The 27,573-nt window shown below is 41.2% G+C and overlaps 3 protein-coding genes, 1 non-coding gene and 1 pseudogene across 16 annotated transcripts; 2 read left to right on the forward strand and 3 right to left on the reverse strand.

Annotated features, from left to right (window-relative positions):
- Window positions 1-2,758: 2,758 nt before the first annotated feature.
- On the reverse strand, window positions 2,759-3,633 carry LOC107277357 (berberine bridge enzyme-like 23; annotated as a pseudogene).
- Window positions 3,634-6,029: 2,396 nt separating this feature from the next.
- LOC136356559 (branched-chain-amino-acid aminotransferase 5, chloroplastic-like) lies at window positions 6,030-12,007 on the forward strand. Of its 7 annotated transcripts, none has more exons than XM_066310630.1 (12): window positions 6,030-6,166; window positions 6,261-6,343; window positions 7,210-7,569; window positions 7,824-7,912; window positions 8,051-8,225; window positions 8,347-8,523; window positions 8,619-8,750; window positions 9,021-9,119; window positions 9,533-9,649; window positions 10,483-10,578; window positions 10,973-11,085; window positions 11,632-12,007. In XM_066310630.1, the coding sequence occupies exons 3-12, from the start codon at window positions 7,459-7,461 to the stop codon at window positions 11,750-11,752; spliced, it is 1,230 nt and encodes a 409-aa protein (XP_066166727.1). In that variant the 5' UTR covers window positions 6,030-6,166; window positions 6,261-6,343; window positions 7,210-7,458; the 3' UTR covers window positions 11,753-12,007. The 7 variants fall into 7 exon arrangements, with proteins under 7 accessions (XP_066166727.1, XP_066166726.1, XP_066166725.1 ...); XM_066310629.1 differs by having other exon boundaries at window positions 6,261-6,311; XM_066310628.1 differs by having other exon boundaries at window positions 6,030-6,343.
- Window positions 12,008-12,924: 917 nt separating this feature from the next.
- LOC107276763 (uncharacterized) lies at window positions 12,925-13,635 on the reverse strand. The gene is made up of 3 exons (XR_001545964.3): window positions 13,511-13,635; window positions 13,127-13,225; window positions 12,925-13,023 (listed from the first exon to the last, which is right to left on the reverse strand). It is a non-coding gene; the product is annotated as an uncharacterized protein (transcript).
- Window positions 13,636-17,432: 3,797 nt separating this feature from the next.
- Window positions 17,433-18,307, reverse strand: LOC107277083 (berberine bridge enzyme-like 23). The gene is made up of 2 exons (XM_015783202.2): window positions 17,837-18,307; window positions 17,433-17,777 (listed from the first exon to the last, which is right to left on the reverse strand). The coding sequence occupies exons 1-2, from the start codon at window positions 18,305-18,307 to the stop codon at window positions 17,433-17,435; spliced, it is 816 nt and encodes a 271-aa protein (XP_015638688.1).
- Window positions 18,308-20,703: 2,396 nt separating this feature from the next.
- On the forward strand, window positions 20,704-26,684 carry LOC4339583 (branched-chain-amino-acid aminotransferase 5, chloroplastic). Of its 7 annotated transcripts, none has more exons than XM_015783760.3 (12): window positions 20,704-20,840; window positions 20,935-21,017; window positions 21,884-22,243; window positions 22,498-22,586; window positions 22,725-22,899; window positions 23,021-23,197; window positions 23,293-23,424; window positions 23,696-23,794; window positions 24,208-24,324; window positions 25,158-25,253; window positions 25,648-25,760; window positions 26,307-26,684. In XM_015783760.3, the coding sequence occupies exons 3-12, from the start codon at window positions 22,133-22,135 to the stop codon at window positions 26,425-26,427; spliced, it is 1,230 nt and encodes a 409-aa protein (XP_015639246.2). In that variant the 5' UTR covers window positions 20,704-20,840; window positions 20,935-21,017; window positions 21,884-22,132; the 3' UTR covers window positions 26,428-26,684. The 7 variants fall into 7 exon arrangements, with proteins under 7 accessions (XP_015639246.2, XP_015639245.2, XP_015639244.2 ...); XM_015783759.3 differs by having other exon boundaries at window positions 20,935-20,985; XM_015783758.3 differs by having other exon boundaries at window positions 20,704-21,017.
- The last annotated feature ends 889 nt before the right edge of the window (window positions 26,685-27,573 follow it).

The raw sequence follows: 27,573 nt of genomic DNA on the forward strand, positions 1-27,573 counted from the left end.
TGTATTTGAGCTCTATCTCCGGACACCCTCATGTTGTTCGATGAAATGCCCGTACACATACACGGCAAGAAATCATGTAGTACATGGGTAATAGATGTGTTCATGGCTTTTAGGGTAACTTTTTTTTTCTAAAATTAATTGCACTGTTGTGCTGCACATACAGCAATTACTGAATTGGGATTGAACATCTTAAATTTTTATGTGTTACATGTAAACATGCCATTACATGATCTGGTGGTCGCCACTGCCCTTTAGCTACAACATATATTTGGATCATTCATACATTTATATATTTCTCAAAGTGGTCCAGGTCATCAAGGTTGTCTAAAGATATCGAAACTAATTCACGGACTAATTCAAAACTAATATTATTTTCTTAAGATCATAGATTTAGACTGTATATATGTGAATTGACGGCAACTATTGAATAAATATGGTCAAATATCTCATGATCTACCCGCCCCTTTTTTTTCGGAATCCTTTTTTTGTGAAAAACTAAAACCATCTCATTATGGTAGTACTCGAGTTGTGAAGTTACTGATGAAAACATTCAAACTGAATTTGGTTGCTGCATTTAGGATGTCATAGGTATTTTCTTTTTGGTTGCTGCATTTAGGATGTCATAGGTATTTTCTTTTTTAATCTCTCTCGCTGATTTGGTTTCATTTCATTTAGATGAGTATTGAAAACCTTTCTCTTGTGACAATTTTATTCAGTTATGTATTTCATTCAGCTGATGAATTATCCTTTGATCATAGCCATTATAAATGAAATATAAACTGAATTGCACTATCTGCATGATATAACTTCTACAATTGGATTATGTTTTTCTGATTTTGGCATATATTGTATATGAATTTCATATACTTGGATAACCGTGTTTCTGGTTTTTTTTAGGGCCTTAGGGGGCATGTTTCTGAAATTTACAGTCTGGGAAAAATTCTGACATTGCTTATTATATACTCAGATTTTCCAGAAAAATGCTTATGTATTGCCAGCCATCTAGCACATGAGTTTGGATGCTTGTTATTGACTGACATAATGATAACTTGCAATATTAAATTCGAATACAAACAGTGAGTATAAAAACTTTTGTATGAATGGAACCGTTTGTGTTATTAGAGTGAGGTTTACATTTGGTCAATACTATATTCCCGTTTATGTTCATGAAATTCATCTTGTTTCTGTTCAGTGCAGTACTCCCTTATTGATTCCTTCCTCATTTCTGAACAAAAAGGCCTCACTAATCTTAGATGGCATCATCTACACTATTGACGCATCATCTGCACTATTGACCTCCTTATGTTCATGCGACGGATATTTTTTCAGATCAGTGCAGTACAATCCTACTTTTGATTAGTGATGATAAATAGAAGTTTGATCGTTGAAATGATCAATACAAGATCCTTATTTGTAAGTAGCATCTATTGCACCTAATTTTGTATATGCAGTACATATATATTAGTTAGGATCATGTATATTTTGGTATTGCTGGCAAATATAACTCTCACCTTGGATCACAAATGATTTCAGCTAAACACCACCTATATAAGTTTAACAGATATTTATCTAAACTCAAAACTGAAACAAAAAAATGTGTTTAATGTCTGAAACTTGCAAGGTGCTACTATGACCTCTGAACAAATAAACGGTCTGAGTTTCCTAGCAGCAAATTGATTTGTTCAGAGATTTAGGTGGGGGCACGCCATAATAAATCGTTGAGACTAGGTCATAAAACAAATTAATATGATTTTTTAAAGCAAAATTTCTTTATATTTTTTTACATAAAATACACAGATCGGAAAAGCGTGCGTATAAAAAGAAGTGAGTATAAGTTAGGAAGATGGAGTAAAAAGCACACCCTTAACCCACTAACCTATGTTTTGCCTCATTGTACCCCTTGAACTACTAAAATTGGTTTGCTCGAGCATTTATCTTCTTCGTCTCTTTTTATAGGAGTCATATTCTAAAGCTGATATTTTGCAGGGCCAGACATAACACCATTATCAAAGCTCTAAAATATTTTTAAAAATTTTCATGACTATTGTTTGAAATTTAAAACCACGATGTTTAAATCATGCTTACTACTTTGAAATATATGTATACGGTGGTAAAAAAATATGAAAAATACTGAGAGGTAGGTTATGATGTATCTATATATCAATCCTACCAAATTTGCTTGCAAAATACGACGTATATGGTTGTATATCTTTATCTACTTAAAACATTCATAGTGTTTTTACTGTGCATCGTAGAAAAGTGTGTCTCACACAATTTTTCATCCGACATGTGAATTGTTGGTCCCTTTCCATGTCCCCAGCAAGCGTCAAACTCTTCCGCCCACATGAAACGGAAACAATCACATATAAAAATTCAGTTTCCAATCCGAGCACGACAACATCACGCACCCACTGCCTGTAGCCTCAAGCAGTGGCATGTGCCTCTCCTATCACAAAAACGAGACTCATGGCGGTCAGTTGTCTTTTGAGCTGATAGAGATTTTTTGCTGGTGGGTCTCACGAATCTGTCTTCAAGTGTATATAAATCTTGTGACCGCCAACAGTTCATAGAATATACTTTACTCCCTTCGTTTCATATTATTTTTTTCACTCAACCAGTTTTAGCTATTAATTATTTGGCAAAATTTGCTACAGGACACGCAAAAAACGTGTAATTGGCTGAGAGACACCGTGAAAACATGACACGGCTGATGGACACTACAAAAAAACGTGTAATTGGCCGTAGGACACCGGTCGCATTATTTTATTATTTCCGGGTCAAAAGAGGTGATTTCAAAATGACAAGATTGCCCCTGGAGCCATATTCCCCCGCGCCAGGAGCGGCAGACGGCGAGAGATCCTGTGACGGCAGCTATGGCTGCTGCGCCGCCCCTGGGGTTCTTGGACACGTACGGCTCCATCTCACCGTAGAGCCCTCTCATCCAGCCCATGTGCTTCTCCGCCGCCGCCGCCCCGCTATTCGACCAGAACCCATAGTACTGGATGTTGTAGAGCGCCTGCCGGTGCGGGAACGGTGTCACCGCTGGCGCGACGCGGACCATCTCGCCGCCGTAGGGGTCGAGGATGAGCAGCCCGGCACCGTCCTTGAGGAGCCAGCTCCAGGTGGTCTCCCAGACTTGGCTGGGCATGTTCTTGGACGTACGGAGTCGGACTTGGCCTTCAAGTACTTGCCCTGCTTGCTGGTGCCTCTGTCCAGGAGCATCTCCAATGGCTTCCCCGTGCCGTAGAACGCGAAGTAGAGCATGGACTGGATCCACATCATCTCGATGCAGTCGCTCGCCGTCACGCCGAGCTCGGGAAGGTGTCGGCCATGGCGGCGACGAGGCCAAGGCGTGTACCGACTACCGAGGTACAGGGACTCGAACTGCGCGTTCTGGTTCTGCACTACGACGCGGAGAAGTTCCCGCCGCTGCCACCTCGGATGGCCCAGAAGAGGTCCTCCCCCATGGCGGCCCTGTCGAGGAGCCTCCCCCTCGGCGTTCACCATGGTGGCATCGACGACGAGGTCGGAGGCGAGGCCGTGCATCCGCAGCATCAGGCCGAAGCCGCTGCCGCTGAGGAACCCGTCGACACCGACCGTCCCACTCGGGGCGTCGCGCTGCCCGCGCGCCATTCCTCCGCTCCGCCGCGTGTGTGAGGAAGAAGAAGGATAGGAGAGCAATGTGGGCCCCCACTTATGATTAGCAAATAGTAATCACCCTACTAATTAGGTACAAATTAGTCCATGACGCGTGAGGCCAGGTGGTTAAAAACCTATTAAAAATTAGATTAAACATACACTGTCTATGACATGTGGGACCCACTGGTGTTTAAAGAAGGAAAGAGAAGGGGCAATCTGGGCATTTAGAAAAATTTCTCACCTCTTTTGAGCCAGAAATAATAAAATAATGTGACCGGTGTCCTATAGCCAATTACACGTTTTTTTAGTGTCTATCACCCGTGTCACGTTTTAACGGTGTCTCTTAACCAATTACATGTTTTTTGCGTGTCCTGTGGCAAATTTTGCCTTATTATTTTTGTTTCACGAATTCACCAGTTGCATATATAATAGTTCATTTTCTTAAAAAATAGCTACCATATGTGCCCATGCGCGAAAACCCTATTTTCGCATGTGGTTTGTGTTGCCCATATGGAAAGATACTAAAAATTATTTTTTATAGTGATAAGTGCCGTTATAGCAAAAAAATTTATTTAGACCTAGCAGCCTACAACAACAGGTTTTAGCCAAAGGCGAAAATCATTTTTCATAGTGATAAGTCCCCTTGCAGCAAAAAATAAAATCTTTATACCACACTAATAAGTAATGACACATTCAACTATTGATTATCTCTACGTGAAACCCACATCTCTATCATATGTTCCATCCACGACGTGCCTGAGACCCACCGAGGTTCATGAAAAAAGGCCCCCAAATATCCATCATCTAACTCTCTGCCACCGTACACGAAAAAAAATAACATATGTAATTTGGATTTCCTATCGCAACGCACGAGCATCTTTGCTTTTTTTTTAAAAAAAAAGAGAAATGAGAAAGATGAAAGGAAAAGGTTCACTTGAGGTCCCTTATCTTGTCCTCGAGTTTCGAAATTGTCCCTGAACTAAAATACCAGATATAACATATCCATAATCTTGCAAAACCGGGTCACATTAGGTCCCAAGGCAGTATTGCTCCCCGGTTTTGGTGACTTGGTGGCTGAGTCAGCGTGGGACCCATGTGGGTCCTACATGCCAGCCGATAATCTTCTCCCACCTATCTCCCTTTTCTTCCCGTCTCAACCCAAACCTCCAGGGCAGCCAACAACAGGTGGGGAGAAGAGTGGCGACTGACGGCTGTGTCATGGACCTACACGGCGAAGAGCGCGAAGAAGCGAAGTAGGAAGGGCTCCCGACACGTCGTCCCCTCGGGTTACACCACTACATCGTTGCATGTCAGCTCGCCGCGCATCTGCGCCACGTCCGCATCATGATCGCACGTCAGCCACACCGTCGGGATTGGCAAGAGGATCTCCAAGAGTTGGGAGATGGAGTACGTTGCGATGCCTGAGCATACTCGCGAGCACCACTGACTGCATGAGTGCCCGTGCATGCAAGCGAAGAGGACGCCAGACGCTGAATCGCGGGAGAGGTGTGTGGTGGCCGGTGACCAGCAGGGAGAAGGGTGGTGGTTGTTGGGTGGCGGTGGTAGGTAGAAGCCCGACGACGACACCCGGCGATAGGTGGGGAGAAGGCTGGCAGCGAACAAGAAGCTTGGCGGTGGCAAGCGTTGGGGAAAAGGGCGCATGCATCGAGGACGTTGCGACCGCAACGTGGAGTAGATGGAGTTGACCTCGAAGACGATGCGGCGGAGCCGCGTGTTCGCCTCTGCGGAGGAGAGGCGAAGCTCGGGGACACCTGAACACATCGGCTTTTGAGCCGCTCGATGGGGGCGAGTATGAGCTTGGGGGATAGGAGCTTGGCCATCGTGACGAGGTGGAAGCCCGGGATAGGAGCTTGGCCAGCGTGATGAGGCGGAAGCCCCAGCCCTCACGCGTGCCGATGAAGACGACATTGCAGTTGTAGTTGGGACCCGCGCCACACCCCGCACGTGCGCAAGTCCATGACGTGAGCGCTCCCGGTCATTGGGAACCATGTCAGCTGGCGGCCTCCGCCGTCGAGCTTTTCCCCACCGACCGACACCCTTCTCCCCACCCATTGGCGAATGCCCTGGAGGTTTGGGTTGAGATGGGAGTAGAGGGGAGTGAGGTGGAAGAAGATTGCTGGTTGGCTTGTGGGGTCCACGTGGGCCCTACACTGACTCAGCCACCACGTCAACAAAACTGAAGAGCAATACTAGCTTGTTGGGATTAAAAGTGATCCGTTTTGCAAGATTAGGGGTTCAGGGTCGTTTAGAACTCAACGACAAGATAAGGGACCTTAGATGAACTTTTTTGGGAGATGAAAAAACTCCAGCCTCATGGGCCTGTGCATATGACCCATACATAGGCAGGCGACACCGCGTGCACGCCCTCCGCCTCCCCAATCCGTCCCGTCTCCTCGCCCGCCGCCCTCGACTCCCGTCTCCTCGCCTGCCGCTGGCGCCGATCTCCATCCTGCTAGCAGAGGTGGCGCCGGCGTCCTCCTCCTGCTCCCGCCGCATTCGCTCACCGGTGAGCATCCTAATCCATCCCATCCGGCCTCGGCCTCGGCCTCGAATTTCGTCTCCTCACCCGCCGCTTGCGCCGATCCCCATCCTGCGAGCAGAGGTGGCGCCCGGCGTCCTCCTTCTAGCTTCCACCGCATCGTCGCTCGCCGGTGAGCATCCCTCCCTACCCACACCTCATCAGGTATTCTGCTTTATCCCTCAAAAAGTTTGGGGGTTCAACCGAAACAGGGTTAGATCTGCCTCTGCCCAGCTCCACCTACTTTCAAGTTGTTAATTTTGATTTCCGTTTTTAGCATATGTAATTTGGTTACTGAATCTCATCCAAACACCCTTATAGAACGAAAAATGTAAGCTCACATAATTTGTACTCATCCAAACTCACGTAAATTTCTTTAAGAAGAATCTAGACCACAAACTACCCATAGTCACACAAAATATCTTTTTATCAACTTATATTCTTATAAGTAATTTTTATTCCACAAAATTTCTAAAGGACATACTGTGACACTTGGCATTAATCTAATTTAACTTTTTTTTCTTTGTCAGGTTATAAATTTTCTAAGACATTTGTGCCACTTGGCATGAATCTAATTTAACATTCTTTCTTTATCAGGTTATAAATTGAAACCATTGAACGTACTTTGTCTTCCCGTCCCTAAAACATTGTGATATATCTATAATATTTTAATATTTTTAATTTTAAAAATAATTTAAACTAATAATATAGATATTTAAATTAGGTAATTAATAAATTCAAATCAACTATAGTTTAGAATAAAAAATAAAATGATATATGCCAAGTACAATCTAATAACAATAGAATGTTAGAAACAATATGAATTCAATATTTTTATAAATTTTAAGTACGATTCATATATAAAACTAAAGAAAAATATAGATTTATATATAAGTGAGAACATAATAAAATGTAAGGTAAAATTATTAAAGGAAAAATATTATTAATAAACAATGATGTTGATGTATTTCTAAATATTTTCACGTATTATTTATTAAGTGTCAATGATTGAAATGGATGATTTACCCCAGCCACTGCCATTTGAGGCCCACACAGCGTTGGCCCCACCAGTCGGTCTCACATCGGCTACAATGGCTAGAAGGTTCTGTGAGTAAAGCCGCTTCCCCATTTGGCCCCCGTGCCATTCCCGTCCGATTTGGCCATCGTCGTCTCCGTCTCCGCTGCGTCTCCGCTGCCTCTCCCGCGCCGCCGCCGTCGCAGTAGCCGCAGAAACCCTAGACCCCGGCGAGAGAGCGGGGGAGCTCACGGGAGAGCAGCAAATGGAGTACGGTGCAGCAACGCGTGGCGCGCTCCTCGCGGCCGCCCCGCTCTCCGGCGCCCGGCGTAGCTGGTTGCCCCTCTCATCGCCGCCGTCGCCGCCCTCTATTCAGGTACGCGCGTGACTAGGCCGGTATTTTGGTTTGCACGGTCTCCTGGATGCGTTTGTGCTGTAGATTTCGTGGATCATGGTGGCTAGATTGGCATGTACGGTCGAACTGGAGATTTAGGATTTGGATTATGTTGTTGTAGGTGGGGTTTGAGAAGTATTTGTGGAGATTAAATTGATGAAGTCCATGCTGTTTTTTTTATGTTCGTTTGGTATTAAAATACTATATTTGATACTGGTGTTTTCTCGCTGGTGCAGATTCAGAATCGACTTTATTCGATATCGTCGCTTCCACTAAAGGCTCGAGGCGTGAGAAGATGCGAGGCTTCTCTAGCAAGTGACTACACGTGTGTGATTCTTACCATAAACTGCATGATTCGTTGAACCCTCCCCCTCCAGGCAGGGGGACCTGCTTTTCAAATTCGACGATGTGTTGGTCATTTCTTTCAGGAATAATTCTGATGGCAACTCTTGCATATTTTCAGGAAGGCATCTGAGGTAGCTGATTTAGATTGGGAGAACCTTGGTTTTGGAATCGTGCAGACCGACTACATGTATATCACAAAATGCGGACAGGACGGGAATTTTTCTGAGGGTGAAATGATTCCATTTGGACCTATAGCGCTGAACCCATCTTCTGGAGTCCTTAATTACGGACAGGTTTGTATTGGAGGTAGATCTCCTTGCTTCATATATCCTGAGTACATTGTGGTAACTGAAGATAAGGAAAATTGAGCATTTTTAAATACTTTTTGTCCTAAAAGATTATGATTATTTGTAGGGATTATTTGAAGGTCTAAAAGCATATAGAACAACAGATGACTCTATCTTATTATTTCGCCCGGAGGAAAATGCACTGAGAATGAGAACAGGTGCAGAAAGAATGTGCATGCCTGCGCCTAGTGTTGAGCAGTTTGTGGATGCAGTAAAGCAAACTGTTTTAGCAAACAAGAGATGGGTGGGTTTACTGTAAAAAATAAATCATTTCATAGTGGGCTAGGCCGCTGTTCATACTCTTCATTTAATCATTTGTTAAATAATTTTTAATTCCAGGTGCCTCCTACCGGTAAAGGTTCTTTGTATATTAGACCGCTACTCATGGGTAGTGGTGCTGTTCTTGGTCTTGCACCTGCTCCTGAGTATACGTTCATTATATTTGTCTCGCCTGTGGGGAACTACTTTAAGGTTTGTGTTTTTTCTTTAATTCTGCTCCCTCTATTAGCCGCAGCGTTGTTGCCATAAATAAAGAAAAGCTATGGTAGATACTGTTATAATCTGCATTCTACTTGACACTGTGTTTCTGAATATATATCTTGCAGCAACTTGACCTATGAATTTATGATTTTTTTTCCACTTTTGTTGGTTGAGATAACTGATGGTTGAATGTAGAATTTCTAAACAGCTCGTGTATCATTGATTTTTTTTTTAATTTAATTTGTTCACTCATATCTTCAGGAAGGTTTAGCTCCAATAAATTTGATAGTTGAAGATAAGTTTCATCGTGCAACCCCTGGTGGAACTGGAAGTGTGAAGACCATAGGAAATTATGCCTCGGTAATTCTACAGTCAAGTTTGAAACCCATTACTTACAGCTTTGATGCGGAAGTTATTGTCATGGCTATTTCTGCAACTTCGCTACCTGATATTTCTATTTCTGATGTTTTTGATGTAATATTTTTAGTTCAAATCTGCAAATCTTAAACTACAGAACAGTCATTCTATTAATGTGAACATGTGATTGAAAGGAGTACTTTGTCAGTGCAATTATCTTAAGAACATACAGCCATTATGAATGAAGCTGTGAAATGAAAAATAATTGAACCATCAGATATATTTCAAATGGAATGCTATTTTATATGACGACTTATATCTCCTTGCTATCTTATCATTATTATTTTCTGCTATCTTGTATGTCGAATTCTGTTATTATTTTCACTGGCTTTAATTCATATACTGTCTTTGCATAGGTCTTGATGGCACAGAAGATTGCAAAAGAAAAGGGCTATTCTGATGTTCTCTACTTGGATGCTGTTCACAAAAAGTATCTTGAAGAAGTTTCTTCATGTAATATTTTTGTTGTCAAGGTGTGTTTATGCTGTCAATAATACTTGTTAGTTTGATTTGAGCACTTTCTCCTGTAGGTCCAGCTAATGCCTTTTTAGTTCTGAAAGCTACCACAGTAAATTAACCAATGCTAAGATTTGTAACCTACTATATTAACGATCAGCTTTGTTTTCTTTACTGACAGATGATGTCCTTTTTATATCTGTATAGATTAAAGAAGTTTCAAATAAATGAAATGAGTCATACGCTCTTTGAAGTAGATATTTGATACTCTTGGATTGAACAGGCTTCTGGCTCAAAACTTTTGAAAATCTGTAACAGATAGCATGATAGTATCCAAAAAATATAGATGTGTTTTATGTGTTAGTTGCTAGCAACATCCATTAGTAAATGCATACCCTGTGGGTTAGTATATTCCTATAAATGATGGAGATAATGTGTCAAGGGATCTAATTTCATAACATTCAAACTCAAAACTGTTACCCTCTACCATGCATAAGCCTCTGTGAATTGTTACCTAAATGAAAACAACAGGCATATCCACAACACATGGTCATAGATATTGGTTCGCTAGCAATACGGTGCCATGACTATTCTATAGGAATAGGATAATACCGTACTAACAATTGGTTGTTCTATACCTACTAGGTTCAGCCAGGTTGTCTGTGTCATATCCTGAATGACAAACTATTGTTGTATTTGTTTTAGTTCACAGTGGACTTTGTATTTCCATTGCAGACAAAACATTTATTTCTTATTTTTGCGTAAGGATAGTCAGCAAATTGAAGGAATATCTTATACATGCTGCCTTTAACTGAGATCTCTTTATTATTTTTCTTGGCTTTTGCACCAGGGCAATGTCATTTCAACTCCAGCAGTAAAAGGAACAATATTGCCAGGCATCACAAGGAAAAGTATCATTGATGTTGCTCTGAGCAAGGGTTTCCAGGTAAATTAATCATCAATCCCATGAACTAACAAGCAAGATGTTTTACTATCAGTGTAGCTCAAATTAGTAGCCTGTGATTTGATAGCTTTGACAACAGCATTAGGTATTCAACATTGATCCTTTCGTATTTGCTTGGTATCCAAGTCCATGTTTCTATTTGTCCATATCATCCTTCATGTTCGTTGTGAGGGTTATCTATCTTTCAATCTACCAAGATTCATGATTAGGTTCTTATGAGCTACGGCTACATAGAAGAAGATGGAACCTATTTTTCCTAGCGATGTTGATCCAATTAGAAGCAGCAAAACACTGTTCTCAATCTGTTACTGAAAATTGTTACATCTATTCTCAGTTTTTTGGGAAATCTTCTATTAATGTATTTGGTTTCTTGAAGGTCGAGGAGCGACTTGTGTCAGTAGATGAGCTGCTTGAAGCTGATGAGGTTTTCTGCACAGGAACTGCTGTCGTAGTGTCTCCTGTGGGTAGTATTACCTATCAAGGGAAAAGGTGATACTCTTATCCTTCCTTGCATGGTTCCAAGAAATTAGCAAGCATATTACATGAAAATTAGATTATATAACACTAAAATAGCAACAAAACACCACCCAAGCAAGTTCAACAGCCTAATGCACCATCTAATTCCTAATCGTGGTGGCTACCAGGCTCCTAGGCGGCACCCAGTGCCGACTTTTAGAACATTGCTTTCCTTGAAATTTCAGCTGTTTGCTGTATGTGTAGTCAAAAGTCAAAATTGTTTTCTTTCTTAACACCCATATTATGTATTGTTCCTCAAATATATCACCAATTAAGAACTATCTAATGGGCCGAAACCTAGCCAATACTTCACTCCATGTTCCTTGAATAAGGGAACCATCAAAGCCATATAAAAACAATTGAAAGGTGTATATTATTCACTAGTGGCTAGTAAGTCGTGGCTAACCTCTTTTGTTGGATCGCCTACTAAGATGGACTTGTCTTGGTAAAATTTCCAAAGTCAGAGAGAGCTTGTTCTTCCAAGTTCCATCATACTGTCCAATGGATTTTTCATTGCAGGGTCGAATATGCTGGCAACAAAGGAGTTGGTGTCGTGTCTCAGCAGCTATATACTTCATTAACAAGCCTGCAGATGGGCCAGGCAGAAGATTGGCTAGTCTGGACTGTGCAACTGAGTTAGGAAGTAATAAAATGTTCATCAACATCAAAAGATGGACATGATTATGATCATGTGTATCCTTCAGTTTTGTAGTTTTGTTGGTGTGACATCCTGCTGTATATGTATAGACGGCAGTGCATTAGCGCGAAGCAGTTTTGCTAAGGAACGACACCATGCATCCAGCTTTTATGCCTTTTGCATGAGAAATCAAACGTGGAAGGCTTTCCTGACTGAAATATCGACAATTATAAAACTATTTTGCTATGTTGATTACAATATATATCCTAGATAATCTAAATTAACTGCTTTTTTTGGGCTCCCACAGAGTCAGATGTTCCTATGCCCTATTTTTCATATTAAACTAAGAAATTGTAGGAAGCGGATGCACGCGCGGCCGGGGGAGACGCTGAATTCGTGCACGACTAGGAAGAGAGAAAGCAAATGCGTTGTGGCCGATCTGTTGGGTTAGATGACAATGTTGGGTAATTTGCATAAAACTTTTAAGGGTAGTGGGGCTTTAGCTATCTAATAATATAAAAAAAAACACGTTAGAGGATATTACCAGATTATAGTAATATGACTTATAGATTATAATTATAATCTATTTGTTTGTTTCAATTATAATAATTCTAAGCTGAAATAAATATGGTCTTAGTATAAACCAGGATTTATAGTCAGACGTGACGTAGAGAATGCGTCTCGTGGGAACGTTCTATACTACTTCCGTCCCATAATAATTTTATTTCTAAAAAATTAAAAACTTATTAACAACCAACATAATTTACCGCAATAGCTTTTTTTTTTAACTACGCTGTTTGCTTTTCTTCGTATGGAACCAGATGCTATATTGTACATCGTTGAATATAACGTCCAGGTCTGGACATTCGGCGTCCACACCTGGACGCTCTGGTACTCGCGGCAACTATTAGAAATCGACCTATGATTTATAGTACTATAAGTTAATTAATGAGTTATTAATTGTTATACAAAAGCATACAGTGTACATCACAATATTGTAGCACCGCTCCAGAGTAGAACCTACACAAAACATAAATTACATGCCGCTTTGCTGAAGCCCATCCGAGAAAACGTTCAGCAACACAACCTTTCTACTTGCGGGTGATTCTGAAACTAATCTGTTATAAGTAGGTACATTAATATTAGTCAATAGTCATCAAAACAATATTCTACATCTATATATTCAGAACAGATATCCTTGTGGCCACCCAAATAGTCAGCAGAAGTAGGATGCCTAAGTTTTATATGCTGCACTCGGCACCCAAAACAATAACCTTATATAAAAAGAAAAAGAAAATAAGTTAATATTAGTACATATTTAATTAAACAAGATGAATGAAAACTACAATTTTTCACAAAAAGAGAAATCTTATTTACCATTGTCATTCTCTTCCAAAGGACAGCACAGGTAGACGTCCTTCTCCTCTTTGCAGTTGAGAAAATCCACCTCAGCAAAGAACAAAGTACGAGTGCCATCTGAATCATTGATCACCAGAAAGTTGAAGCGTGCATATACTTTCCCACATTCTTCAAAAAGACTCCTTTCTTTCACTTTCATAATTTCTAACTTGGCAGGCTGAAACATAATGATATTAGTCCAGATAGGTAAATTCATTTCCAACTTCCAATCCACAAACAAATATTCCAACTCTACCCAGCCTAGGCAAAACTAAAACTTATACAGATATAAAAGTACAAATTCAGAAATTCGAGGATGTCTAGCCAAAATGTATCATCAATGTTATTTTCGTGGATCCATACCGGCATATCTTTTTGCTTGGCATATGCGTGCAGTGCTATTTCCACCATCTTGCATGCCTCCTCTTGTTGTTCAGGAAATAAAATCTCGTATGACGAGGGGAACACACCGCTCTTGTAAGTAGCCATTAATGCTAACGCTACGATAATATTTGATACAATTCATCCTTCAACCAAAAGATGACAGCAGTATGTATAGTAGTATTGTTCTCTGAATCAGACTTTGGTTAATGACATTATATTATAGTTATGATTTTTTTTCAAACACACTATTATCGGGGCACATTTTATTCACAGGCAATATCACAATATGCTATGCTTCATAAGTCAAATTTCATACAGATGAAACAAAGTAAGGACCAACAAAAATGGTTGTTTCGTAGTTTCTGCAGATAAACAAAAAGACTCCGCTAGACATACGGACAGACACATCCTGTGAGTGGGAAGAAATAGCACCAGCCCCATCTATCCTGTTGCAAGCCCACCTCGGGATAATCTCGTTAAGACTATGCAGAATATGCTGCTTGTCCTTCCTGATTAGTTTCTTATAGTTGCCGAAGCCAAAGAATATAGGCACTAAAGATATCAATAACCTACCTGCGCATACTAAATATTCCAATCAATCGGTATAGTAGCTGAGAAACAACTCTGAAAAATAAAAAAAATAGTGCAGCCTTGATAATATTGAGAGAATTCACCTACAGGGGCATTCATGCACACACTGACACCGTGATCAATTACCAGATCTTCGTTCGCTTGATACAGTGTTGTAAAAAAAATAGACAGCTGGTGCTTATGTTGTGTCAAGGGTTGTACAACGCCAGATTGAGGTGCTTGGGAAATTAATCCATCCTTAAAACGTGGACGCAAAATAGTCTGAACTATAGAATAGAACAAATATAACAAAAACCGGAGCCTTTTGCATGATTTTTTTTAAAAAAAATCATATGTTAATGCAACGGAAGAACTCTGTACCTGTTGTGAGCTCTTCTTTATACTCACAATTCCTTTTCAAAAGTTCTCCCTTGCAATGCCTCTCGCAATCCCAGATTTTTCAACTCTAGGTGATAAGCCTAAACATAAAAAGGATTGCAATTAATCTCTAAACAACTAAAATATCATTTGTGGTGCTACAACAAGCTTACAACCCACAACCTTACAAATTGACTACAACAAACTTTGCTGTTGCATCCTATGTATCCTTACCTTGCCAAATTTTTTTCGTGGAGAAGAACCTGTTCTTGAACTGTACTGTGTCCACTTCATACTTTTGGTTACAGGGAATTGTTGCACTCCCTGCGTAATCCATCAAGTAGCCCCAATTTTTTCTAAAATTAATTGCACTGTTGTGCTGCACATACAACAATTACTGAATTGGGATTGAACATCTTAAATTTTTATGTGTTACATGTAAACATGCCATTACATGATCTGGTGGCCGCCACTGCCCTTTAGCTACAACATATATTTGGATCATTCATACATTTATATATTTCTGAAAGTGGTCCACGTCATCAAGGTTGTCTAAAGATATCGAAACTAATTCACGGACTAATTCAAAACCAATATTATTTTCTTAAGATCATAGATTTAGACTGTATATATGTGAATTGACGGCAACTATTGAATAAATATGGTCAAATATCTCATGATCTACCCGCCCTTTTTTTTCGGAATCCTTTTTTTGTGAAAAACTAAAACCATCTCATTATGGTAGTACTCGAGTTGTGAAGTTACTGATGAAAACATTCAAACTGAATTTGGTTGCTGCATTTAGGATGTCATAGGTATTTTCTTTTTTAATCTCTCTCGCTGATTTGGTTTCATTTCATTTAGATGAGTATTGAAAACCTTTCTCTTGTGACAATTTTATTCAGTTATGTATTTCATTCAGCTGATGAATTATCCTTTGATCATAGCCATTATAAATGAAATATAAACTGAATTGCACTATCTGCATGATATAACTTCTACAATTGGATTATGTTTTTCTGATTTTGGCATATATTGTATATGAATTTCATATACTTGGATAACCGTGTTTCTGGTTTTTTTTAGGGCCTTAGGGGGCATGTTTCTGAAATTTACAGTCTGGGAAAAATTCTGACATTGCTTATTATATACTCAGATTTTCCAGAAAAATGCTTATGTATTGCCAGCCATCTAGCACATGAGTTTGGATGTTTGTTATTGACTGACATAATGATAACTTGCAATATTAAATTCGAATACAAACAGTGAGTATAAAAACTTTTGTATGAATGGAACCGTTTGTGTTATTAGAGTGAGGTTTACATTTGGTCAATATTATATTCCCGTTTATGTTCATGAAATTCATCTTGTTTCTGTTTCTGTTCAGTGCAGTACTCCCTTATTGATTCCTTCCTCATTTCTGAACAAAAAGGACTCACTAATCTTAGATGGCATCATCTACACTATTGACGCATCATCTGCACTATTGACCTCCTTATGTTCATGCGACGGATATTTTTTCAGATCAGTGCAGTACAATCCTACTTTTGATTAGTGATGATAAATAGAAGTTTGATCGTTGAAATGATCAATACAAGATCCTTATTTGTAAGTAGCATCTATTGCACCTAATTTTGTATATGCAGTACATATATATTAGTTAGGATCATGTATATTTTGGTATTGCTGGCAAATATAACTCTCACCTTGGATCACAAATGATTTCAGCTAAACACCACCTATATAAGTTTAACAGATATTTATCTAAACTCAAAACTGAAACAAAAAAATGTGTTTAATGTCTGAAACTTGCAAGGTGCTACTATGACCTCTGAACAAATAAACGGTCTGAGTTTCCTAGCAGCAAATTGATTTGTTCAGAGATTTAGGTGGGGGCACGCCATAATAAATCGTTGAGACTAGGTCATAAAACAAATTAATATGATTTTTTAAAGCAAAATTTCTTTATATTTTTTTACATAAAATACACAGATCGGAAAAGCGTGCGTATAAAAAGAAGTGAGTATAAGTTAGGAAGATGGAGTAAAAAGCACACCCTTAACCCACTAACCTATGTTTTGCCTCATTGTACCCCTTGAACTACTAAAATTGGTTTGCTCGAGCATTTATCTTCTTCGTCTCTTTTTATAGGAGTCATATTCTAAAGCTGATATTTTGCAGGGCCAGACATAACACCATTATCAAAGCTCTAAAATATTTTTAAAAATTTTCATGACTATTGTTTGAAATTTAAAACCACGATGTTTAAATCATGCTTACTACTTTGAAATATATGTATACGGTGGTAAAAAAATATGAAAAATACTGAGAGGTAGGTTATGATGTATCTATATATCAATCCTACCAAATTTGCTTGCAAAATACGACGTATATGGTTGTATATCTTTATCTACTTAAAACATTCATAGTGTTTTTACTGTGCATCGTAGAAAAGTGTGTCTCACACAATTTTTCATCCGACATGTGAATTGTTGGTCCCTTTCCATGTCCCCAGCAAGCGTCAAACTCTTCCGCCCACATGAAACGGAAACAATCACATATAAAAATTCAGTTTCCAATCCGAGCACGACAACATCACGCACCCACTGCCTGTAGCCTCAAGCAGTGGCATGTGCCTCTCCTATCACAAAAACGAGACTCATGGCGGTCAGTTGTCTTTTGAGCTGATAGAGATTTTTTGCTGGTGGGTCTCACGAATCTGTCTTCAAGTGTATATAAATCTTGTGACCGCCAACAGTTCATAGAATATACTTTACTCCCTTCGTTTCATATTATTTTTTTCACTCAACCAGTTTTAGCTATTAATTATTTGGCAAAATTTGCTACAGGACACGCAAAAAACGTGTAATTGGCTGAGAGACACCGTGAAAACATGACACGGCTGATGGACACTACAAAAAAACGTGTAATTGGCCGTAGGACACCGGTCGCATTATTTTATTATTTCCGGGTCAAAAGAGGTGATTTCAAAATGACAAGATTGCCCCTGGAGCCATATTCCCCCGCGCCAGGAGCGGCAGACGGCGAGAGATCCTGTGACGGCAGCTATGGCTGCTGCGCCGCCCCTGGGGTTCTTGGACACGTACGGCTCCATCTCACCGTAGAGCCCTCTCATCCAGCCCATGTGCTTCTCCGCCGCCGCCGCCCCGCTATTCGACCAGAACCCATAGTACTGGATGTTGTAGAGCGCCTGCCGGTGCGGGAACGGTGTCACCGCTGGCGCGACGCGGACCATCTCGCCGCCGTAGGGGTCGAGGATGAGCAGCCCGGCACCGTCCTTGAGGAGCCAGCTCCAGGTGGTCTCCCAGACTTGGCTGGGCATGTTCTTGGACGTACGGAGTCGGACTTGGCCTTCAAGTACTTGCCCTGCTTGCTGGTGCCCCTGTCCAGGAGCATCTCCAATGGCTTCCCCGTGCCGTAGAACGCGAAGTAGAGCATGGACTGGATCCACATCATCTCGATGCAGTCGCTCGCCGTCACGCCGAGCTCGGGAAGGTGTCGGCCATGGCGGCGACGAGGCCAAGGCGTGTACCGACTACCGAGGTACAGGGACTCGAACTGCGCGTTCTGGTTCTGCACTACGACGCGGAGAAGTTCCCGCCGCTGCCACCTCGGATGGCCCAGAAGAGGTCCTCCCCCATGGCGGCCCTGTCGAGGAGCCTCCCCCTCGGCGTTCACCATGGTGGCATCGACGACGAGGTCGGAGGCGAGGCCGTGCATCCGCAGCATCAGGCCGAAGCCGCTGCCGCTGAGGAACCCGTCGACACCGACCGTCCCACTCGGGGCGTCGCGCTGCCCGCGCGCCATTCCTCCGCTCCGCCGCGTGTGTGAGGAAGAAGAAGGATAGGAGAGCAATGTGGGCCCCCACTTATGATTAGCAAATAGTAATCACCCTACTAATTAGGTACAAATTAGTCCATGACGCGTGAGGCCAGGTGGTTAAAAACCTATTAAAAATTAGATTAAACATACACTGTCTATGACATGTGGGACCCACTGGTGTTTAAAGAAGGAAAGAGAAGGGGCAATCTGGGCATTTAGAAAAATTTCTCACCTCTTTTGAGCCAGAAATAATAAAATAATGTGACCGGTGTCCTATAGCCAATTACACGTTTTTTTAGTGTCTATCACCCGTGTCACGTTTTAACGGTGTCTCTTAACCAATTACATGTTTTTTGCGTGTCCTGTGGCAAATTTTGCCTTATTATTTTTGTTTCACGAATTCACCAGTTGCATATATAATAGTTCATTTTCTTAAAAAATAGCTACCATATGTGCCCATGCGCGAAAACCCTATTTTCGCATGTGGTTTGTGTTGCCCATATGGAAAGATACTAAAAATTATTTTTTATAGTGATAAGTGCCGTTATAGCAAAAAAATTTATTTAGACCTAGCAGCCTACAACAACAGGTTTTAGCCAAAGGCGAAAATCATTTTTCATAGTGATAAGTCCCCTTGCAGCAAAAAATAAAATCTTTATACCACACTAATAAGTAATGACACATTCAACTATTGATTATCTCTACGTGAAACCCACATCTCTATCATATGTTCCATCCACGACGTGCCTGAGACCCACCGAGGTTCATGAAAAAAGGCCCCCAAATATCCATCATCTAACTCTCTGCCACCGTACACGAAAAAAAATAACATATGTAATTTGGATTTCCTATCGCAACGCACGAGCATCTTTGCTTTTTTTTTAAAAAAAAAGAGAAATGAGAAAGATGAAAGGAAAAGGTTCACTTGAGGTCCCTTATCTTGTCCTCGAGTTTCGAAATTGTCCCTGAACTAAAATACCAGATATAACATATCCATAATCTTGCAAAACCGGGTCACATTAGGTCCCAAGGCAGTATTGCTCCCCGGTTTTGGTGACTTGGTGGCTGAGTCAGCGTGGGACCCATGTGGGTCCTACATGCCAGCCGATAATCTTCTCCCACCTATCTCCCTTTTCTTCCCGTCTCAACCCAAACCTCCAGGGCAGCCAACAACAGGTGGGGAGAAGAGTGGCGACTGACGGCTGTGTCATGGACCTACACGGCGAAGAGCGCGAAGAAGCGAAGTAGGAAGGGCTCCCGACACGTCGTCCCCTCGGGTTACACCACTACATCGTTGCATGTCAGCTCGCCGCGCATCTGCGCCACGTCCGCATCATGATCGCACGTCAGCCACACCGTCGGGATTGGCAAGAGGATCTCCAAGAGTTGGGAGATGGAGTACGTTGCGATGCCTGAGCATACTCGCGAGCACCACTGACTGCATGAGTGCCCGTGCATGCAAGCGAAGAGGACGCCAGACGCTGAATCGCGGGAGAGGTGTGTGGTGGCCGGTGACCAGCAGGGAGAAGGGTGGTGGTTGTTGGGTGGCGGTGGTAGGTAGAAGCCCGACGACGACACCCGGCGATAGGTGGGGAGAAGGCTGGCAGCGAACAAGAAGCTTGGCGGTGGCAAGCGTTGGGGAAAAGGGCGCATGCATCGAGGACGTTGCGACCGCAACGTGGAGTAGATGGAGTTGACCTCGAAGACGATGCGGCGGAGCCGCGTGTTCGCCTCTGCGGAGGAGAGGCGAAGCTCGGGGACACCTGAACACATCGGCTTTTGAGCCGCTCGATGGGGGCGAGTATGAGCTTGGGGGATAGGAGCTTGGCCATCGTGACGAGGTGGAAGCCCGGGATAGGAGCTTGGCCAGCGTGATGAGGCGGAAGCCCCAGCCCTCACGCGTGCCGATGAAGACGACATTGCAGTTGTAGTTGGGACCCGCGCCACACCCCGCACGTGCGCAAGTCCATGACGTGAGCGCTCCCGGTCATTGGGAACCATGTCAGCTGGCGGCCTCCGCCGTCGAGCTTTTCCCCACCGACCGACACCCTTCTCCCCACCCATTGGCGAATGCCCTGGAGGTTTGGGTTGAGATGGGAGTAGAGGGGAGTGAGGTGGAAGAAGATTGCTGGTTGGCTTGTGGGGTCCACGTGGGCCCTACACTGACTCAGCCACCACGTCAACAAAACTGAAGAGCAATACTAGCTTGTTGGGATTAAAAGTGATCCGTTTTGCAAGATTAGGGGTTCAGGGTCGTTTAGAACTCAACGACAAGATAAGGGACCTTAGATGAACTTTTTTGGGAGATGAAAAAACTCCAGCCTCATGGGCCTGTGCATATGACCCATACATAGGCAGGCGACACCGCGTGCACGCCCTCCGCCTCCCCAATCCGTCCCGTCTCCTCGCCCGCCGCCCTCGACTCCCGTCTCCTCGCCTGCCGCTGGCGCCGATCTCCATCCTGCTAGCAGAGGTGGCGCCGGCGTCCTCCTCCTGCTCCCGCCGCATTCGCTCACCGGTGAGCATCCTAATCCATCCCATCCGGCCTCGGCCTCGGCCTCGAATTTCGTCTCCTCACCCGCCGCTTGCGCCGATCCCCATCCTGCGAGCAGAGGTGGCGCCCGGCGTCCTCCTTCTAGCTTCCACCGCATCGTCGCTCGCCGGTGAGCATCCCTCCCTACCCACACCTCATCAGGTATTCTGCTTTATCCCTCAAAAAGTTTGGGGGTTCAACCGAAACAGGGTTAGATCTGCCTCTGCCCAGCTCCACCTACTTTCAAGTTGTTAATTTTGATTTCCGTTTTTAGCATATGTAATTTGGTTACTGAATCTCATCCAAACACCCTTATAGAACGAAAAATGTAAGCTCACATAATTTGTACTCATCCAAACTCACGTAAATTTCTTTAAGAAGAATCTAGACCACAAACTACCCATAGTCACACAAAATATCTTTTTATCAACTTATATTCTTATAAGTAATTTTTATTCCACAAAATTTCTAAAGGACATACTGTGACACTTGGCATTAATCTAATTTAACTTTTTTTTCTTTGTCAGGTTATAAATTTTCTAAGACATTTGTGCCACTTGGCATGAATCTAATTTAACATTCTTTCTTTATCAGGTTATAAATTGAAACCATTGAACGTACTTTGTCTTCCCGTCCCTAAAACATTGTGATATATCTATAATATTTTAATATTTTTAATTTTAAAAATAATTTAAACTAATAATATAGATATTTAAATTAGGTAATTAATAAATTCAAATCAACTATAGTTTAGAATAAAAAATAAAATGATATATGCCAAGTACAATCTAATAACAATAGAATGTTAGAAACAATATGAATTCAATATTTTTATAAATTTTAAGTACGATTCATATATAAAACTAAAGAAAAATATAGATTTATATATAAGTGAGAACATAATAAAATGTAAGGTAAAATTATTAAAGGAAAAATATTATTAATAAACAATGATGTTGATGTATTTCTAAATATTTTCACGTATTATTTATTAAGTGTCAATGATTGAAATGGATGATTTACCCCAGCCACTGCCATTTGAGGCCCACACAGCGTTGGCCCCACCAGTCGGTCTCACATCGGCTACAATGGCTAGAAGGTTCTGTGAGTAAAGCCGCTTCCCCATTTGGCCCCCGTGCCATTCCCGTCCGATTTGGCCATCGTCGTCTCCGTCTCCGCTGCGTCTCCGCTGCCTCTCCCGCGCCGCCGCCGTCGCAGTAGCCGCAGAAACCCTAGACCCCGGCGAGAGAGCGGGGGAGCTCACGGGAGAGCAGCAAATGGAGTACGGTGCAGCAACGCGTGGCGCGCTCCTCGCGGCCGCCCCGCTCTCCGGCGCCCGGCGTAGCTGGTTGCCCCTCTCATCGCCGCCGTCGCCGCCCTCTATTCAGGTACGCGCGTGACTAGGCCGGTATTTTGGTTTGCACGGTCTCCTGGATGCGTTTGTGCTGTAGATTTCGTGGATCATGGTGGCTAGATTGGCATGTACGGTCGAACTGGAGATTTAGGATTTGGATTATGTTGTTGTAGGTGGGGTTTGAGAAGTATTTGTGGAGATTAAATTGATGAAGTCCATGCTGTTTTTTTTATGTTCGTTTGGTATTAAAATACTATATTTGATACTGGTGTTTTCTCGCTGGTGCAGATTCAGAATCGACTTTATTCGATATCGTCGCTTCCACTAAAGGCTCGAGGCGTGAGAAGATGCGAGGCTTCTCTAGCAAGTGACTACACGTGTGTGATTCTTACCATAAACTGCATGATTCGTTGAACCCTCCCCCTCCAGGCAGGGGGACCTGCTTTTCAAATTCGACGATGTGTTGGTCATTTCTTTCAGGAATAATTCTGATGGCAACTCTTGCATATTTTCAGGAAGGCATCTGAGGTAGCTGATTTAGATTGGGAGAACCTTGGTTTTGGAATCGTGCAGACCGACTACATGTATATCACAAAATGCGGACAGGACGGGAATTTTTCTGAGGGTGAAATGATTCCATTTGGACCTATAGCGCTGAACCCATCTTCTGGAGTCCTTAATTACGGACAGGTTTGTATTGGAGGTAGATCTCCTTGCTTCATATATCCTGAGTACATTGTGGTAACTGAAGATAAGGAAAATTGAGCATTTTTAAATACTTTTTGTCCTAAAAGATTATGATTATTTGTAGGGATTATTTGAAGGTCTAAAAGCATATAGAACAACAGATGACTCTATCTTATTATTTCGCCCGGAGGAAAATGCACTGAGAATGAGAACAGGTGCAGAAAGAATGTGCATGCCTGCGCCTAGTGTTGAGCAGTTTGTGGATGCAGTAAAGCAAACTGTTTTAGCAAACAAGAGATGGGTGGGTTTACTGTAAAAAATAAATCATTTCATAGTGGGCTAGGCCGCTGTTCATACTCTTCATTTAATCATTTGTTAAATAATTTTTAATTCCAGGTGCCTCCTACCGGTAAAGGTTCTTTGTATATTAGACCGCTACTCATGGGTAGTGGTGCTGTTCTTGGTCTTGCACCTGCTCCTGAGTATACGTTCATTATATTTGTCTCGCCTGTGGGGAACTACTTTAAGGTTTGTGTTTTTTCTTTAATTCTGCTCCCTCTATTAGCCGCAGCGTTGTTGCCATAAATAAAGAAAAGCTATGGTAGATACTGTTATAATCTGCATTCTACTTGACACTGTGTTTCTGAATATATATCTTGCAGCAACTTGACCTATGAATTTATGATTTTTTTTCCACTTTTGTTGGTTGAGATAACTGATGGTTGAATGTAGAATTTCTAAACAGCTCGTGTATCATTGATTTTTTTTTTTAATTTAATTTGTTCACTCATATCTTCAGGAAGGTTTAGCTCCAATAAATTTGATAGTTGAAGATAAGTTTCATCGTGCAACCCCTGGTGGAACTGGAAGTGTGAAGACCATAGGAAATTATGCCTCGGTAATTCTACAGTCAAGTTTGAAACCCATTACTTACAGCTTTGATGCGGAAGTTATTGTCATGGCTATTTCTGCAACTTCGCTACCTGATATTTCTATTTCTGATGTTTTTGATGTAATATTTTTAGTTCAAATCTGCAAATCTTAAACTACAGAACAGTCATTCTATTAATGTGAACATGTGATTGAAAGGAGTACTTTGTCAGTGCAATTATCTTAAGAACATACAGCCATTATGAATGAAGCTGTGAAATGAAAAATAATTGAACCATCAGATATATTTCAAATGGAATGCTATTTTATATGACGACTTATATCTCCTTGCTATCTTATCATTATTATTTTCTGCTATCTTGTATGTCGAATTCTGTTATTATTTTCACTGGCTTTAATTCATATACTGTCTTTGCATAGGTCTTGATGGCACAGAAGATTGCAAAAGAAAAGGGCTATTCTGATGTTCTCTACTTGGATGCTGTTCACAAAAAGTATCTTGAAGAAGTTTCTTCATGTAATATTTTTGTTGTCAAGGTGTGTTTATGCTGTCAATAATACTTGTTAGTTTGATTTGAGCACTTTCTCCTGTAGGTCCAGCTAATGCCTTTTTAGTTCTGAAAGCTACCACAGTAAATTAACCAATGCTAAGATTTGTAACCTACTATATTAACGATCAGCTTTGTTTTCTTTACTGACAGATGATGTCCTTTTTATATCTGTATAGATTAAAGAAGTTTCAAATAAATGAAATGAGTCATACGCTCTTTGAAGTAGATATTTGATACTCTTGGATTGAACAGGCTTCTGGCTCAAAACTTTTGAAAATCTGTAACAGATAGCATGATAGTATCCAAAAAATATAGATGTGTTTTATGTGTTAGTTGCTAGCAACATCCATTAGTAAATGCATACCCTGTGGGTTAGTATATTCCTATAAATGATGGAGATAATGTGTCAAGGGATCTAATTTCATAACATTCAAACTCAAAACTGTTACCCTCTACCATGCATAAGCCTCTGTGAATTGTTACCTAAATGAAAACAACAGGCATATCCACAACACATGGTCATAGATATTGGTTCGCTAGCAATACGGTGCCATGACTATTCTATAGGAATAGGATAATACCGTACTAACAATTGGTTGTTCTATACCTACTAGGTTCAGCCAGGTTGTCTGTGTCATATCCTGAATGACAAACTATTGTTGTATTTGTTTTAGTTCACAGTGGACTTTGTATTTCCATTGCAGACAAAACATTTATTTCTTATTTTTGCGTAAGGATAGTCAGCAAATTGAAGGAATATCTTATACATGCTGCCTTTAACTGAGATCTCTTTATTATTTTTCTTGGCTTTTGCACCAGGGCAATGTCATTTCAACTCCAGCAGTAAAAGGAACAATATTGCCAGGCATCACAAGGAAAAGTATCATTGATGTTGCTCTGAGCAAGGGTTTCCAGGTAAATTAATCATCAATCCCATGAACTAACAAGCAAGATGTTTTACTATCAGTGTAGCTCAAATTAGTAGCCTGTGATTTGATAGCTTTGACAACAGCATTAGGTATTCAACATTGATCCTTTCGTATTTGCTTGGTATCCAAGTCCATGTTTCTATTTGTCCATATCATCCTTCATGTTCGTTGTGAGGGTTATCTATCTTTCAATCTACCAAGATTCATGATTAGGTTCTTATGAGCTACGGCTACATAGAAGAAGATGGAACCTATTTTTCCTAGCGATGTTGATCCAATTAGAAGCAGCAAAACACTGTTCTCAATCTGTTACTGAAAATTGTTACATCTATTCTCAGTTTTTTGGGAAATCTTCTATTAATGTATTTGGTTTCTTGAAGGTCGAGGAGCGACTTGTGTCAGTAGATGAGCTGCTTGAAGCTGATGAGGTTTTCTGCACAGGAACTGCTGTCGTAGTGTCTCCTGTGGGTAGTATTACCTATCAAGGGAAAAGGTGATACTCTTATCCTTCCTTGCATGGTTCCAAGAAATTAGCAAGCATATTACATGAAAATTAGATTATATAACACTAAAATAGCAACAAAACACCACCCAAGCAAGTTCAACAGCCTAATGCACCATCTAATTCCTAATCGTGGTGGCTACCAGGCTCCTAGGCGGCACCCAGTGCCGACTTTTAGAACATTGCTTTCCTTGAAATTTCAGCTGTTTGCTGTATGTGTAGTCAAAAGTCAAAATTGTTTTCTTTCTTAACACCCATATTATGTATTGTTCCTCAAATATATCACCAATTAAGAACTATCTAATGGGCCGAAACCTAGCCAATACTTCACTCCATGTTCCTTGAATAAGGGAACCATCAAAGCCATATAAAAACAATTGAAAGGTGTATATTATTCACTAGTGGCTAGTAAGTCGTGGCTAACCTCTTTTGTTGGATCGCCTACTAAGATGGACTTGTCTTGGTAAAATTTCCAAAGTCAGAGAGAGCTTGTTCTTCCAAGTTCCATCATACTGTCCAATGGATTTTTCATTGCAGGGTCGAATATGCTGGCAACAAAGGAGTTGGTGTCGTGTCTCAGCAGCTATATACTTCATTAACAAGCCTGCAGATGGGCCAGGCAGAAGATTGGCTAGGCTGGACTGTGCAACTGAGTTAGGAAGTAATAAAATGTTCATCAACATCAAAAGATGGACATGATTATGATCATGTGTATCCTTCAGTTTTGTAGTTTTGTTGGTGTGACATCCTGCTGTATATGTATAGACGGCAGTGCATTAGCGCGAAGCAGTTTTGCTAAGGAACGACACCATGCATCCAGCTTTTATGCCTTTTGCATGAGAAATCAAACGTGGAAGGCTTTCCTGACTGAAATATCGACAATTATAAAACTATTTTGCTATGTTGATTACAATATATATCCTAGATAATCTAAATTAACTGCTTTTTTTGGGCTCCCACAGAGTCAGATGTTCCTATGCCCTATTTTTCATATTAAACTAAGAAATTGTAGGAAGCGGATGCACGCGCGGCCGGGGGAGACGCTGAATTCGTGCACGACTAGGAAGAGAGAAAGCAAATGCGTTGTGGCCGATCTGTTGGGTTAGATGACAATGTTGGGTAATTTGCATAAAACTTTTAAGGGTAGTGGGGCTTTAGCTATCTAATAATATAAAAAAAAACACGTTAGAGGATATTACCAGATTATAGTAATATGACTTATAGATTATAATTATAATCTATTTGTTTGTTTCAATTATAATAATTCTAAGCTGAAATAAATATGGTCTTAGTATAAACCAGGATTTATAGTCAGACGTGACGTAGAGAATGCGTCTCGTGGGAACGTTCTATACTACTTCCGTCCCATAATAATTTTATTTCTAAAAAATTAAAAACTTATTAACAACCAACATAATTTACCGCAATAGCTTTTTTTTTTAACTACGCTGTTTGCTTTTCTTCGTATGGAACCAGATGCTATATTGTACATCGTTGAATATAACGTCCAGGTCTGGACATTCGGCGTCCACACCTGGACGCTCTGGTACTCGCGGCAACTATTAGAAATCGACCTATGATTTATAGTACTATAAGTTAATTAATGAGTTATTAATTGTTATACAAAAGCATACAGTGTACATCACAATATTGTAGCACCGCTCCAGAGTAGAACCTACACAAAACATAAATTACATGCCGCTTTGCTGAAGCCCATCCGAGAAAACGTTCAGCAACACAACCTTTCTACTTGCGGGTGATTCTGAAACTAATCTGTTATAAGTAGGTACATTAATATTAGTCA

Source organism: Oryza sativa, chromosome 5, assembly GCF_034140825.1.
Source record: "Oryza sativa Japonica Group chromosome 5, ASM3414082v1".
Lineage (NCBI taxonomy): Eukaryota > Viridiplantae > Streptophyta > Magnoliopsida > Poales > Poaceae > Oryza > Oryza sativa.